The 16,264-nt window shown below is 43.3% G+C and overlaps 2 protein-coding genes across 15 annotated transcripts; both read left to right on the top strand.

Annotated features, from left to right (window-relative positions):
* The first annotated feature begins 795 nt into the window (after positions 1 to 795).
* Positions 796 to 13,796, top strand: LOC136466611 (replication protein A 70 kDa DNA-binding subunit B-like). Of its 14 annotated transcripts, XM_066465070.1 has the most exons (17): positions 809 to 1,276; positions 3,634 to 3,767; positions 4,860 to 4,993; positions 6,124 to 6,185; positions 6,307 to 6,372; positions 10,034 to 10,187; positions 10,322 to 10,592; positions 10,693 to 10,795; positions 10,896 to 11,035; positions 11,147 to 11,228; positions 11,304 to 11,430; positions 11,527 to 11,678; positions 11,794 to 12,158; positions 12,244 to 12,299; positions 12,403 to 12,650; positions 12,736 to 12,810; positions 13,349 to 13,796. In XM_066465070.1, the coding sequence occupies exons 6-11, from the start codon at positions 10,041 to 10,043 to the stop codon at positions 11,407 to 11,409; spliced, it is 849 nt and encodes a 282-aa protein (XP_066321167.1). In that variant the 5' UTR covers positions 809 to 1,276; positions 3,634 to 3,767; positions 4,860 to 4,993; positions 6,124 to 6,185; positions 6,307 to 6,372; positions 10,034 to 10,040; the 3' UTR covers positions 11,410 to 11,430; positions 11,527 to 11,678; positions 11,794 to 12,158; positions 12,244 to 12,299; positions 12,403 to 12,650; positions 12,736 to 12,810; positions 13,349 to 13,796. The 14 variants fall into 14 exon arrangements, with proteins under 14 accessions (XP_066321178.1, XP_066321179.1, XP_066321172.1 ...); XM_066465073.1 differs by lacking the exon at positions 13,349 to 13,796 and having other exon boundaries at positions 4,860 to 4,916; positions 12,736 to 12,864; XM_066465069.1 differs by lacking the exon at positions 13,349 to 13,796 and having other exon boundaries at positions 12,736 to 12,864.
* LOC136462687 (uncharacterized) lies at positions 7,505 to 8,838 on the top strand. The gene is made up of 2 exons (XM_066461749.1): positions 7,505 to 8,221; positions 8,359 to 8,838. The coding sequence occupies exons 1-2, from the start codon at positions 7,609 to 7,611 to the stop codon at positions 8,664 to 8,666; spliced, it is 921 nt and encodes a 306-aa protein (XP_066317846.1). The 5' UTR covers positions 7,505 to 7,608; the 3' UTR covers positions 8,667 to 8,838.
* Positions 13,797 to 16,264: the final 2,468 nt, after the last annotated feature.

Genomic DNA, 16,264 nt, shown 5'->3' with positions numbered 1-16,264 from the left:
CACGCCTCGGCCCGCATCAATGTAACTAGCGCATCTCCGCTCGTAGCTCTGCTCGCCGTTTGCGGCCGCCAAACGCTTAATCTGTTGATTGGCCATATTAATTGTTTCAGCCATGTACGTATATAATTATATTTCCATCTTTTGCAGATCATCGTGCCGCGCAGCGCCGCTGCACCTCACAAGGGCAGCTCCACTGGCGGTACGTCCTCCTGGCGATGCCACATGTTGACGTCATCGTTGGAAACCACACGCATGGCAGCCGCAAATGGCGAGCGAAGGCGCGCGGGCGCTAGTAGCCTCACGGAGTCACCACAGCGGAGCGCGTGTCTACGCCCCGGCGGAAGATGCCATGGCCGTTCGTGAGCTGGAGGAAATCATTGAGTACATGCTTGGACGGACCAAACGACGACCAATAGACGACGTTAACAGCAAATATGACGGAATGCTAGTTTAGGGGAACGTTTCATCCTTTCGATGCTATTTTACGGAACGGCAAACTTTCAATGTTATTTTTCAAAATTGGTCATCTTTAGATGCTATAGAATTAAATTTCCCAAATTTCTTCACCGGTAAAGTGAACTACAAGTACTAGTATTAAGACAGACAAGCCGGACATGCTCCTCCGCCCGCAAGGCTATCCACGTCGCCCAAAACTCCCCCAACCGTCTGATCTTGAATCGTGTGGCTGTGATTGCTCGGATCGGATTTCGCTGGAATCAGCTTCCGCCGCTCCTTAGTGGCTTCCACTGGCTTCTCGTCTGCTTCGCGTCTACGAACATGCTCCTCCGCCAGCAAGGCTATCCACGTCGCCCAAAACTCCCCCAGCCGTCTGATCTTGAATCGTGTGGCTCTGATTGCTCGGATCGGATTTCACTGGAATCAGCTTCCGCCGCTCCTTAGTGGCTTCCACCGGCTTCTCGTCTGCTTCTCGTCTACGAATTCTCTCAGCGTAGTCCGGCTTCTACTCCGGAGCCAGCCCGGCGAATATATACCGCGGCTTCCGATTTTGGGTCCACATAGTCGGCCTCATCTCTTCCCCGTCCTCCCCCATTCCTCCCGCGGCTCGCACGGCCGCCGCCGCCGCCAGCCCGCCGCTCGCGCCTCCCCTTCTTCTCCTTCTCTCCCACGGCGACGCACCGGCTATGGCCACGCCGCTGGTCGCGGGTGCAGGTGGCGCGCAGCCCCGGGGCGGCGCGGCTGGCGAGGGCGCCGCCGGCGACCGGCGTGGAGGCCGGCGCGGGTGGCTCGGCGACGACCCGCCGCGACCAAGCCCCAGGTAAAGGCGGCCTCCCTCCCTTGCTCCTCATCTCCTTCACACTCGGGCGCCTGGGTCAACCGGGGATCCGCATGCTTCTCGTCCACCTTTGCTAGGGTTCATCCGAGGCCTCCATGGCCGGATCCGTTAGTTCCCCCACAGGATTTGTGTCTGGCGTTGAGGGATGCGACATGGGGGCATCTTGCAGCGTTATGGGCTCTAGGATCTGTGCTTGTCGGCGTATGGCGGCCTGTGCAGCCTTGCCCATTGATTAGCATGAGCGTAGAGCACCGACAGCTCCGGGTTGCCGCGTCAGCGGCTGGTCTGGAACTGCTGCTGCCCGCCATCTACTCAAGCGTAGCCGCTGTCTGCTCAAGCGTACAGTAGTTGTAGCCATGTCATGCGTACACCTTGATGTGGAGAAAGGTTTGTGCGATCAACACTTGAGCACCCTAGCAGTTTGTATGTAGCAGGTAGGTGTTGATTGAATCCAAGATTAAAGATGCCCGGTGCCCTTTGATCTAGGAGAGAGATAAGATATAGTGCGGTGTAAGCTTAGAATGATTACTTATATTAAATTTTATTGTTATAGATTGCTCCATCAAATGTCTCTTAAGGTTGTATTGAAAAATTTAGAAGTAAACTGATAAGAAGCAGGTGTTCAAATGCTTCTTATGATGAAGTAAACTGATATTCGCTGGGCTGGGTTGTATTGAAAAAATTAGAAGGGTACCTACTGACACATAGAAACAAGTTGAGTTTTATATTAAAAAGTCTGTGTTCTAATTTGCATTTGCACATCCAAAATGATTTCGGTATTAGCAGAATGAAATTTGGGTGTGCATGCTGCTGCTTGGCTTCACTGCTTTCTTTTTCAACTGTATGCCAATTGATGCTTTTGTTTGCCGCATGCCAACACTTGGGGTACCGTATGATTTATGTTTGATTTTAGATTGTGCATATGTCTTCAAGTTACTTTAATCAATATTCCATCTATTTTGACTAGATTTCCCACATCCACATGTTCAGTTGACCAAATATTAACTGATTTGTTGTTGCTTATTGACATGGCATATTTACATAATACAGATATAGATGTGCTTGCCCTATTATTAGTCCTAATGATTATAGTTACAAATAGTTGTTTACTCTACACATGGATGTACTGTCTATTAGTCCCTTCTTTTATAAAATGAAACTGCAGTATAGCACCCATTTAGTATTATAATGACCTTCAAAGAAAAGCTGGCTGACAAGTTCATACTTTTTTTGTTTTTCCCCTGTTTCCTATATGGAATTTTCCTTTTTCCTTTTAATGTGTTATTTTTAGACCTTACCATCTGCTTGCAGTCACAGCACCTATTGCATGTGCTACCTATAGGATTCAGGTACACTAATCATCCCTCAGCACTCATTACCTTAACGGTACAGGTTTCATACAGACTATAACTCATTCAGAAACACACATACCTAGATTGATGAACCGGTAGCTTCTGACTCAAAACAAAGATGGAGAGTTCACTGGACAGTAGAGCAAGGATGTGCCCACGTCTCAAGCTAGCCATGTATAATAACTGTGCTCTTGTGCACAGCATCGCTATCAATGTACAAAAGCACCTATTAATGTAACGTAGATCCTCTGCTTTGCACTGTAAATCAGGTGACATAAGGCTATGCCTTTGTTTGTGTTTGTAAAAGCACAGCCATCTCCAATCCTGACTCAGACCAGTATCTGTACAAATATTTCAATGTAAGCATAGTAATGCTTTATCTTAACATCGCGTTGTTTTCTTATATATTTGAACTTTTCCATGTGCATGTTACAACCATAATCTATTTAACCAAAAGTCCAACCATACTACATCGGCGTTAGGTTTCCTGAATTCGCAGCCACAAAGGCTCTTACTGCTAACCGATATGCATATAGGGAGCAATAGGCGATAGTAGTGTAACATTGAGTTAGCCAATATTTGGGTAGGGCAAAGACATGCCTTTGGGTTACATGTCGTTCCTTACTGACTGAATCGACACTATTTGTTTGATGCAGGATCAGCCATTTCAGAATGACATCTTTTATGTAACATGTTTTCGATCTGCTATTTTCCTGTCTATTGCGTATAGGGAGCAATAAGCGATAGTAGTGTAACATTATCTTTTACTTGTTGTTTGTTTGGTGACCATATATATTTTTTTGGGAAATTAGGACAGTCTTTTCTGTATAGTGTTGCTCCAAATTATAATCTGATTTCTGTCATTTATTGGGTTTCGCCTAAACTATTTCATATGTTGCTGCAGGCACCGTTTTATTTTACGATTCATGTCCTTTGTGTATTGACCTAATTTGCTATTGCTCTTGCTATTATTATGAGATAATACAGGTTCCTCAGCGTGCATCGCTGTCCTAGGTTGGATTATTTCGCTCTGCTAGACAAAAGGTGCTACGTCGTGCTCAGTTGGATAGCTGTTCGGTGTTCCTCAAGATCCTCTGTACTTGATTCCTGCTTGCTCTCAGGTAAGAGCGGCTCATCCTTGTATGCACACCTATTCTGCAAAGCAGTGCTTCTTATGATGAACTAAACTGATATCGGTCTCCTTTCTTTTGGGTTCTGCAAACACATTAGAAGGACGCGGTCGCTTCTTACGGCTATCTGGATATCGACACTGGTTTTAGTTTTGGCTCCGCACGAAGGCTTTGCCAAAAAAAATATTTTAGATCTGCAAAATTCCCACCAAAAGTTTTTTTCTCGGCAAACAAATTTTTTATTTGGCAAACCCAGCATTGGCATCATGTTTGATTTATGTTTGATTTTCTACACGAGTAACACAGCCGAGGGCCACTGGTGATGCCGAATTGGACATTATAAGTCATAAAAATTATTTGGACTGCTTTCAAAATTAGTTTTTTGCTGTTATACATGGGTTCACTGCTTTCTTTTCCAACTGTATGCCAATTGATGCTTTTGTTTGCCGCATGCCAACACGTGGGGTACCGTATGATTTATGTTTGATTTCCTACACGAGTAACACAGCCAAGGGCCACTGGTGAGGACGAGCTGGACATTATGAGTCATAAAAATTATTTGGACTGCTTTCAAAATTTGTTTCTTGCTGTTATACATCTAAGGCTCTTGCTGCTAACCGATATGCATATAGGGAGCGATAGGCGATAGTAGTGTAACATTGAGTTAGCCAGTATTTGGGTAGGGCAAAGACATGCCTTTGGGTTACATGTCATTCCTTACTGACTGAATCAACGCTATTTGTTTGATGCAGGATCAGCCATTTCAGAATAACATCTTTTATGTAACATGGTTTCAATCTGCTATTTTCCTGTCTATTGCGTATAGGGAGCAATAAGCGATAGTAGTGTAACGTTATCTTTTACTTGTTGTTTGTTTGGTGACCATATATATTTTTTTGGGAAATTAGGACACTCTTTTCTATATAGTGTTGCTCCAAATTAGAATCTGATTTCTGTCATGTATTGGGTTTCGCCTAAACTATTTCATATGTTGCTGCACGCACCATTTTATTTTATGATTCATGCCCTTTGTGTATTGACCTAATTTGCTGTTGCTTTTGCTATTGTTATGAGATAATACAGGTTCCTCGGCGTGCATCGCTGTCCTGGGTTGGGTTATTTCGCTCTGCTAGACAAAAGGTACTACGTCGTGCTCAGTTGGATAGCTGTTCGGTGTTCCTCAAGATCCTCTGTACTTGATTCCTGCTTGCTCTCAGGTAAGAGCGGCTCATCCTTGTATGCACACCTGTTCCGCAAACCAGTGCTTCTTATGATGAAGTAAACTGATATCAATCTGCTTTCTTTTGGGTTTTGCAAACACATTAGAAGGACGCGGTCGCTTCTTATGGCTGTCTGGATATCGACATTGGTTTTAGTTTTGGCTCCGCACGAAGACTTTGCCAAAAAAAATATTTCAGATCTGCAAAATCCCCACCAAAAGTTTTTTTCTCGGAAAACAAATTTTTTATTTGGCAAACCCAGCATTGGCGTCATGTTTTCTTCCAACTCATCATATATAGCTATTTTGAGGGATATTGCACAGCAATGTTGCTTACCTTATATATCTTGTATACATGAGGTGATACAGGATGGGACACATCTTTATGGTATAGAGATTGAACTGCCATCCAGTGTGCTTCACACCGGCTGCCGCACATGTTTTTTGGGGTCATCCACATTTAGATGAGGCTTTAGCGTATGAGGCCGCAGCGTTCCAAGCTATTGTTGCTTTGCAAAGGCTATATGGTTCGGCTGCTGTTGATTATAGTGTGCATGGATTACATATGTATAGAGCTATTGCCCAGCGGCTCCTCCTAATTGCAAAGAGGGGTACACAACTTGCTAGATTGGTAATAGCGGCCTCAGAACACCCAAATGTGCTTTTGCCTGCGCTCGAAGTTTGTGCACGGCTCCTGTTAGATGAGGTCGCGGCTATTCCGCACGGTAGTGCTCTTTAGTGTTTCTAGGCTGTGCCTTCTTTGACTATCTCTCTGTAATAATTTCTTGCTTCTATTGTAACTACAGCTTCCTAAAGTAATAAATCAGATTCAATTGTGGAACTATGTTTTCGCGTTTCGTTACTTACATCTTGTTTGCTACTGAAGCCATGGTCGTGCTACCGCATTCTGCCATATAGACGCAGATTCCTGAGTTATAGCTGTGTCCAAATTTTTTTACTGCACACCTAATTTGTTCATGCCATTTATGGCCATTTACCTTTTTTCGAAGTACCTGCTTCATACCTTTTTCCGTGTTAAAACTCCCATCTCTCTATATTACTCATATTATGTGTTAATCATGTATTTTTTCCCTCCAAAAAAAATATTCTGTTCATGTCTCTTCATAGTAAGATGCACAGCCAGCGAAACCACATGGAGTAGCCGCTTCCTATGGCTGCACAACAGACATGTATGTAAAATGCACTTTATTTTAGTCGCCATTTTGTATAAAAGATCTCTGGAACTAATTCCCGAGACCTACATATTTGTCTATATTGGTTAGCCTAACAGTATATGCCTATATATGGCAGTGGAGGCTCCTGTGCATGCAGAGAGCTCCGGTACACCGACATCGGCAGGCCGCCGCGCGAGAGCACGTATGTGCCATCAGCTGTTCAGGCCCCCATGTGTACATACAGCGTTAGATTCATGCTGTTCCTGCGTTAGCCTTACAATTCTTCTACTCAAGAAACAATACTTCGTGTGCTCTAGAAACATCCAATCCTGCTGCATGTAGGAACAAAAGAAGGAAACTGTTAAACCAACATCGCCTTGTCTGGAGAGGTATTTAGACCTACTAGACACACACACACACTCTCTATCTATCTCCTTCCATATCCATATTCCTAAGACCTAGAGTATGTGTACAGGTGCTGCATCTAGGCAAAGTGCTGATCTAGAGTGTGGCCAGTTTGATGAGGCCTTCGTAGAAGCCCTCAAAGGTACTGATTCCATATCTTCACAGCACATGTGCCTTTACTTTTAGCATGGTGCACAGCCCAGGCCCAAAAAATAGCTTCTTACTATGCATCTGCCTGTTCCATATCTATGAACCAGTTTCGTATCCTGGAAGATCATATTATGGTCCACCTGATCAGCAATGCTGCAACTGCCGAGCCATTTTTTGGCATGCCAAAAGAGTTGGCAAGGACTCCCAGGGTTCTTCGGGCTCAGTTATCTACAACAAGTGCTGCAAAGTAGGCAGAGTCGCCATTCCACGGTTCCTGCCAAGACCTAAGCCTCTAGCAACTCTTGCGAGATCTGACGGTGGTCCTATCTCCAATAAATTTATGAAAAATATCAGACAGTACAATTGCCTTTTTGCCTTCACTTCGATGGGAACAAACATAGACCGATTCATGAATGATGGTGGAGGTCCTCCAGTTTTCAAGATTTGTGGACAAATTCACCACCGCATAGGTTCTTTGCTGCCACCGGATGATGAGCCTGCCAAGTTCATACAACTATATGTGTATGATACATCACACGAGGTGCAAAATAGAATTGCTTCTTTAGGTCATCATGACGCTAGAGGATCGGATCTAGATCCTGCTATTGTTCAGTCCCTAGCTGCCATGCTTGATCAACACAACTCATTCGCGCAGCAGTTTCGGATGGCGAGGGACCGGTTGGTAGATGATGAAACAGAAGACTTTGTTATTCGCATAGTTGGCCTAAGAGATGGTGATCTGCCTCAGTATAGCTTACCAACTACAGATCAGCTGGCTATGTTAGTAGTTGGTGATTTCAGTTACGAAGCCTTTGAGCGGGATATTATTGTGCAGAAACAAGCAGGCGACCTTCAACAGATTTCTGCTCTGCATCCCGCTTTCATGGCGCTTCAATATCCTTTGTTATTTCCATATGCCGAGCGCGGTTGGCAAGCTGGGGTTCTGTATGCTGGAGTCATACAGACAAGAGCCAATGCTCATATAAAAGTCACCATGCAGGACTACTACTGCTACATGTTCCATTATAGGAAAGATGAACCAAATCCGTATCTGTGTTATGGTGCACTCTCAAGTCAAGCTAAGGTGGATGCTCGGGCCTGTGTAGATGAAAACAGGTTACGGTACATAGTAGAAAACCAAGCTGATATTAGAATGGAAAGTATCCAAGGAATTTGTGATGCAATAAACAGAGGATCCACAGAGGGCAGCGAGATGGGGAAGATGACCGTGCTACCGGTGTCGCACACGGGTGGCGGACGTTACATGATACAAAATTATCATGATGGGATCGCTATTTGTCGAGAATATGGTCCTCTAGATTTCTTCGTTACTTTCACATGCAATCCTAAATGGCCTGAGATCACTGAAGCCATCTTTGATCCTGGACAAAAGCTAGTTGACAGGAATGATCTGATAGTCAGGGTCTTTAATATGAAATTAGAGGAACTTCTACATGATATCAAAGCTGGTACATCTTTTGGACCCTGCAATGTAGGTACACTCATGTTTATGCATAGTGTCTTGCTATCCTTGCTTCAATACAGTCCTTTCCATTCGTACCTACCTGCATGCTGTTTCCTAACAAGCCACTATTTCTTACAAATTCTTAAGATCTCGCTTTTTCCAATGCAGTGGTCCACACTGTCGAATTCCAGAAAAGGGGACTGCCACATGCCCATATTATTCTATGGACTTCCACGGATACATCAAGTCCAACTGCAGCAATGATTGACAAATATGTCGCTGCAGAGATACCTGATCCAAAAATAGATCCACTTGGCTATGCTCTTGTCTCCGAACATATGATACATGGCCCTTGTGGTAAAGACAACCCAAAATGTCCCTGCATGAAAAAGAAAAAATGCTCAAAACATTTTCCCAAGCCATATGAGGCAGCCACTATAGTTAACAAGAATGGTTTTGCAGTGTACAAGAGATGAACAAATGCACTTTTTGTTAAGAAAGGAGGCTTCCAGATGGATAATAGATGGGTTGTCCCATATAATATGTTGCTGCTCAAAAAGTACCAGGCACATATAAATGTTGAATGGTGCAATAAAATGACCTTCATCAAGTACCTCTTCAAATATGTAACCAAGGGAGCTGATTGTAGCAAAGCTTACCTACAAAGGGTTAAGAAAGGCCAGCCAGCACCATATGCTGACGAAACAAACACTATAAATGAGGTAAAAGAATACCTCAATTGCAGATATATCTGTGAACAAGATGCATGCTGGAGAATATTTGGATATGACATCCACAGACACCACCCAGCGGCAGAGAGAATGCACGTCCACCTTCCAAACCAGGAATATTTGGATATGACATCCCCTTAGTCCCTGGTACAGAGAAGGAATGCCTGAGCTCAGATACTATTGACAAATCCACCGCTCAACAAGAAGCATATGACCTCTTATACCCAATTGAGTTCTTAAACTCAATCAGTGGTAATAATTTCCCACAGCATAAATCATTCTGAAACCAGGAATCCCAATAATGTTACTGCACAATCTCAACCAAAGGGCTGGTCTTTGCAATGGTATAAGACTGATCGTCACTTCGGTTGGAGAATGGACAATTGAAGCTAAGATTATGAATGGGCGACAGGCGAATCAAGCCTTCGCTATACCTCGCATAACCTTAACTTTAAAAAGTAACAAATGGCCATTTGTTCTACAGCGCTGACAATATCCTATCAGAGTATGCTACGCTATGACAATCAACAAGAGCTAGGGACAAACTCTCTCAGCTGTTGGCGTCTACCTCAAAAAGCCTATTTTTTCACATGGACAGCTATACGTTGCTGTATCACGTGCAACTACAAAGCAAGGTCTGAAGATATACATCGAAGATGACGATGGAAAAGCTACCAATGAGACCAAGAATGTAGTCTATAGAGAAGTGCTTCAGTATTTAGACTAGATAAAAGATGAAACCAGCCATACCTATGCATTTCACCTACCAAACTCCACCTGCTTTCAGTAGTATTTTGCTTCCTGTTTGCATCTGTTAAGCCCATGATAATTTAAGTAGTGTACCTATATATGTACAGTTCGTTGCAACAGGCCTGCGTGCCTACCATAGCCGAAATTTGTCTTGTATAGATGCTTTTGAAAATCCTTCCACAGAGGGATTTAGGTAGTGCTGTCAATATGTACATGAATGCAGCGTCTACACTTTTTTTGATAAACTAAGAAATGAAACAGTAGTTGCTTATCCAAAAACGGAAAAAGAGAGCAACCTTCTATTTATGCTATTTTAAAACTACCTCCATACCAAAAATAACACTTTCTTTCATACATACCAGGTACACCATGCAGCAGCCAAGGTTTCTCAGCAATCTGCAGAAAAGTCACCACGCACAAGGCATAACTACTCGAGTCATTAGAAAATGGACACACTATGAAAACATGGGCCAGGGACCACCTCTGTATGTTGGCATGGTTCTAGCAGACGCACGGGTACCTTCCTGACTTGGTCAAAACCATCTTAAAATTAGTTAGCCTTCAAAAAATAGAATCAATACTATACCTTCTGCTATTACATGTTCATATTGATAGCATCTAATCAGTTCATTGCGTATTTACAATTACAGGGACACGCCGTGTATGCAGAGATTTCAAATGACCTGATTAAATCCAAGGCATCTCTTTTTGAAGTTGGAAAGGTTTATATTATCAAGAAATTTCTCGTTGACAGTGCCAAGAAAAGCTACAGGCCAGTTGACAAAGATCTGATGATAGAGATGGCAGCCCAAACGACTCTTGAGGTTGTTCAAAACCCTCCACAAACAATTCCTGAATACATTTATAGGATCACTCAGTTCCCAGCCATAAAACCAACACGAATGGTCTACAACTTAACAGGTTCGTTGTAGATCCAGAATATGTTGCAGATAAACTCTATCTTCACTTTCAGTTTGTTATTTTCTTGTTAACTGGTGCTGTTGACCTCTAAATTTTTAAGATGTCATTGGTTACCTCGTCAAGTATGAAGCAACGCATACATTTGTGCCAAAGAACCAAGAAAAGGCAAAAACGCTCAGAGAGATCTATATCAAGGATCTAAGGTATGTAACTACCTATGTCACAGACTACAACACCTTGCACTTACCACCCACCTATACAGGTGTAAAAATATATATTCATCCAGAATTAATTCCCATCCAGAGACAATATGATGAAGATTACCCTGTGGAGCGAGCATGCTAGAGCTTTCAACATTAGCAATATATACGACAGTGAGGCTGGTAATGTTATTGTTTGCCTTGTTGTTGGATGCGTACCACGAGAGGATATTAAAAATAATGGTAATTTATCTTCTACATTCCAGACCAAAGGTCATAGGCATATGCCCATCTACCATAGTAAACCAGCATACTTTTTCATTCTGAAAATTGTTCGCCTCTGGCCTCTCGCAGATAAACCATGCCTAACAGGAAGTTCAGCCTGCTGCTACTACTTGAACCCCAACATTCCAGAGGCACGTCCTTTCTACTCTAGGTACAGCCTTCGTCGACCTGACCCCATATGTAACTAAACCATCATATGCTGCAACACTAAAATTGCCGTTCTCAGATTCAAAAACACCCCGGTGTACATCGATCGACCAACAGATGAAGAGACTCACTCCCTAGCTGAAGACATTGAGCTTCTAGAGAAAACTATAGATGCACTCAACTAGGTTGACCCTTTTGATGAAGAGGTACGTGGCACACATATTACACTCATTTTTTCACATCTTTGTACATACCTTGTCAAAACATTCGACACCTATCTACTAACCCTATAATATGAACAGGGACCCTTCAAGTGCACGGTAATAGTTGTCTCCATTATAAACTCAACCAGCTGGTGGTACATGTCTTGCAAACTGTGTAAAAAAAAGGCTGAACAACAGGCGGATGGAAGCTATAAATGTCCAAAATGTCAAGGCACAACTATGGTTCCTAGGTACCTATTGCTGAAACCACTTCCGCTTAAAATACACACATACACAGACTGTTTCTCTAGGTACTTATAGATCCACTATTTCCTAAATTGCATAGGTACCTAATATCGTTCACAGGAAGAGATGAAACAGGTGAAGCTAGATTCTTTGCTTATGATGACGAAGCCTACAAAATGATTCAGAGAGAATGTGAATCAGTGATGAACCCATTAGCTCCACGAGATGCCTTGCCTCAGCCATTACAGAAGATCATTAACAGCACGTTCCTGCTCTCTGTTGATCTTACTAATGATTCATGCAAGAGCACAAAATACAAACAATACCAGGTCAAGGCTGTTTTAGCAAGACCACCAAAACAGTCTGAAACAGACATTATTTCCATGTCTCAGTATGAAGAAGAGAACCCAACAAATGCCTCTACAAATATCGATAGTCCACAACATCCAAGTGAGGTGCTTCTGATTGAGTCAGGAACACAACAGGTAACCAGATTTTATACAAGCTTATTCCATTATGCTAATGTTTATAAACATACTGCCATATTTGTCTTGCTATGACATGAAACAGACTCTAGTACCAGCTCTTGACACTGATAAAGAGACCTGTAAAGATGATGATACCAGGTGCTTTAAAAAATACTCTAACCAGCAATTTTGCATGATCCATACACGACAAGCTTTAGTCAATATATTTATCTAATAATACTTCATTCTTTGTCTATGTAAGATCGTCGGCAGTTCATCCCGGTGCTCAGAGGAACCTATTCGGCCACCCAGATTCGACGAACAAGGTCAGCTACATTGATGTATATAATTCAAGATTCCATACATATCATAGTGACACAAGGCTCTAACATATTAATGGTACAAGTTACAACATGATGATGTTCAGAACGATGAAGAAGACCAAACCATCAACGACCTTAAGAGACTTGCTGCACAGGATGTTTCATCGTCGAAGACAAAATCCAAGAAGTATGCTAGAAACACTAATATGCTTCACATATTTATAGACCCATATCACTTCTCTTCGTTTACTGACTCTTAAAAAAAATTACAGAGCAAGGTCTCTCTCTGAAGGCCGCGCTGGAAAGAATGGTTCCCACAACTAAAATACCTTTCTGGTATCACTAAGGTAACCTTATACATCGACTACACGCAAAGTACATTTATGAGAACAGAGTTCGGCTCGATCCATCAATTCACTTCAGATAACACACAAAACAGCCTCAACAAGAAATTTTGCATTGTTCATTTACACTAACTAAAGAAAATTTTCCCAAACAGGTAACGCCGATGATGTAACCGAATGCTCCAGGCTTTTGCTCCAAACTCTTGTTGTCTGTAGTATGAAACTGTGTTCCAGTGCTTTGTAATCACATGAACTTAGAAAGGTGCCTGTTCCCTGTACAGTTCCCCGGCTTCTTTCATATGGTAGAATATTCGCCAAGACTAGAACAGTTCAACTCCAAACTTAAAATAGGAGCCTCTTCCCTGTATAATTCTCAGCCTCCTTTTATATTCTATGGTTGTAGTCATGATCAGCTTAGTTTATCTCCGCTTAAACTATGGCATGTTATAAACATGTGAACTTCCTGTAATGGCAAACACATCAGGTTGAACCACAGATTATGTAGTGTTAACTATTTCCTGTACTTTCATCTGTCCTGCAGCTTGGAGCTTTAGCAATCAGCCCGTGACTGTTGCTATAGCTTCAGTCCCTGATTCTTAATTGGACGTTCAGTTGCTATAGCAATCAGCCTGTGACTGTTGCTATAGGGATCAGCCTGTACCTATTGCTATAGCCTGTGACGACGTGCTCGGAACAGAGCAGACTGTTCAGGTTTGTCAGTCTGTCATGGTAATTCTGAAATGGCAAGCGTTCATTCCGCCGAGACTCGCATGGTCTTGCATTTGTGGACTATATATCCTTTGCTGTAGCCTGGGTGTGAATTGATTCTCTGGCCTTGGTGCTGTTTTGAATGAAACTGTAAGGTACTCTTGCAATGGCTCACCGATTCAGATTCAGCGTTCTGACTGCATGCATGGTACTGTCATGATTTCTACGTATTGAATGTTGAATTCGTTCGAATGATTCGGTAGATGAGTGTTGCCCTGTACGGGCAATCTTTTCGTATTTAACCATTGTCCATTATGTATATATCAGTATCCAGAGCCCAGTCACCGACCATCTGATCTTTTCCTGGTTTGGCAGGGATAGACCATTGCATGCATGCATGCATGATCTTGTACAGATAATGGTGGTGCGGCATCTGCATGCAATCTCTTTAGTTTTCGTCCACCGAGATGATAAACACCACCCTGCAGCAATGTTGTTCTTCATGTTAGTGTTTCTCTATCTTGATTGAAGGCCAGTTAAGAAGTCACAAAAGGAAGGAAGCATGGCATCATTTTTTTAATATTTCATGACGGCTACCATTGCTTTTTTTCTTCTCTCAACTAAGCTATTTAGCACTTCTTCCACAAAAATATGATTGACCATGTCGTGAAACCAGAGAAAAAAAAGTCTACACAACATTATACCAAAACCCATTTGGACCAAAAAAAAACACCAGTCGCATAGGCCCATCAAGCAAATATCCATCCCTACCACACCGTCCCAGTCATAAAAAAACAAAACAAAAAAAAGGCCCCGACCTCCTTATCTGAAACAGACGACGACTCCCACCCCACCACTCGCTTTCCCCAAATCCATGCCTCGACCAACCCAGCAGACAACCAAGGCGGTGCTGACCTCGGCGTCCGCCGCCGCACTGTCCTTCCCTGCTCCTTCTCCTCCTCCTCCCATCTGAGGCGGTAGCGGCGTCGCAGCGGCTACTCCTCCTCCTCCTCCACGCCCCTCGCTCCTCGCAGCCCCTAGGAAGGAAGCCTCAGCCCTAGCTATGGCGGTCAGACGCGGCGGCGCGAGGAGCAGGCGTGGCGGCCTCACCTAGGGCGGGCCCCACATAGAAGCGAAGCGACGGCACCGACCGAGCGCATAGCGGGCGGTTGCCCAGGCCGACCATAGCCCCGATTTGGTGGCCGCGGCGATGCGGGGACGAGACGCGGCGAGCCTCTTATCTCCGACAAAAGAAGACGCGTAGCTGCTATCCACCACGGATACAAGGTATACATCCTCCACCTCACCCTCATTCCTTGCTCAGCCTAATATCTAGGATTACGATTCATATACCCATGGTTACCGTCGTAACCAGCAAAGAAGCCAAATTTTCCACAAATCATTTTAGTCATACTACAACTCACAGGTAGACCATAACAACCTACCGGTGCTTAGGCACCAGAACAGCCACAGGAATCTAACTGTAGAGTTCTTCCCTGCACACTGCAGACAACATACAATGGTGCTCCTTTTCTTTTTTTTAATAGATACGAAGACGGCCTTTATTCAATATATGCCAAGAAATTTCTTAGATACTACATTAATACTGTTTATATGAAATATGAAATACTCACAGAGCAAATGCAAGGCAGGGACACTCCACCAGAGGAACGCATCTCTCATATTCGAGGTAATTATTGATTGACATCGCAGCGAGAATTAGTACGTCCACCTACCTATGCTTGCTTTATCACAATAACTCTTTTTTCTCCTTTTGTTTCATACAGGAGACTCAGTGCTCGATACGTCAGACCGCCGCGACCTATACTCCTACTCCGATGATGAGATCACATCTCATCCACATGGTACAGCCACAGCTCATGAACTCCAAAAACAGCTTCTTATATTTATACTTGCTACCACGTCCCATAAGTACAGCCACATAACCTAAAAAAAGCTAATGCCTCCTACCCAACAAAGTCATCAGCTATCATTGTCTGCATACAAAAATAATTAGGCACACAAATCAATTACTCGCTCTAACACAAACACTAATATCACGTAGTTGCTTCTGCAGGCCCACATCTCCATCCACCTGGTAAGACCCTTGCAGAGTTCCCAAACAGCATAGAGCTTGGGAAGCTCAGACTCGGTCAAGATCCGAACAACGGCGGAGCACTCAACTACATGTTTAATAAGTAGTTGTCTTTTTCTATTTTTATTTTAGTGAACAGGCGATGAAGACGACTCCTACTACAACCGTAAGTCCATGCTAATACTTAATCAACCGATCAGTTATTTACACATACAACTCTTTACTAATTTGCGGTTATGAAACTTGTGTCTCTGCAAACAATGCTCCACCACAGCTACTCCAAAGCGCAACTCCGAAGCTGATGAATCCAGTTAGGAAACAAACAGCGCCAGCGGCTACCTCTGAAGACAAGCGCACACGCCAAAACAGCTACTCCAACAGAGTCTGTTAGCCCAGAAGTTTATCAACTACCGCCTCTAATTATTGTAGTTTTTATATAGCCCGTATGTACTGTGATAGCAGCAAATACTCTTGTAATATAGATACCTTTTAACCTTCGATGTACTAATGGACCGCCATCCTATATCCATATTTAGACTTCTATCTCGCACAAATACACTGACTTTAGATCATGCAATTGGTTGCCGCGACATCTCACGGGCGCCCCAGATACTAGTACTATAACATAGTACGCGCCTTTTGGTTAGCTGACGA

Source organism: Miscanthus floridulus, chromosome 7, assembly GCF_019320115.1.
Source record: "Miscanthus floridulus cultivar M001 chromosome 7, ASM1932011v1, whole genome shotgun sequence".
Classification (NCBI taxonomy): domain Eukaryota; kingdom Viridiplantae; phylum Streptophyta; class Magnoliopsida; order Poales; family Poaceae; genus Miscanthus; species Miscanthus floridulus.
This window is presented reverse-complemented; position numbering and strand designations above follow the sequence as displayed.

Bases quoted from the DNA above. Each gene is read 5' to 3' on its own strand.
- LOC136462687 (XM_066461749.1), top strand. From the start codon at position 7,609: ATGGCGCTTCAATATCCTTTGTTATTTCCATATGCCGAGCGCGGTTGG. The intron at 8,222-8,358 runs GTACACTCATGT...TTTCCAATGCAG, and splicing joins TTTTGGACCCTGCAATGTAG to TGGTCCACACTGTCGAATTC.
- LOC136466611 (XM_066465070.1), top strand. From the start codon at position 10,041: ATGCAGCAGCCAAGGTTTCTCAGCAATCTGCAGAAAAGTCACCACGCA. The intron at 10,188-10,321 runs GTACCTTCCTGA...TTACAATTACAG, and splicing joins TGGTTCTAGCAGACGCACGG to GGACACGCCGTGTATGCAGA. The intron at 11,036-11,146 runs GTAATTTATCTT...GGCCTCTCGCAG, and splicing joins AGAGGATATTAAAAATAATG to ATAAACCATGCCTAACAGGA.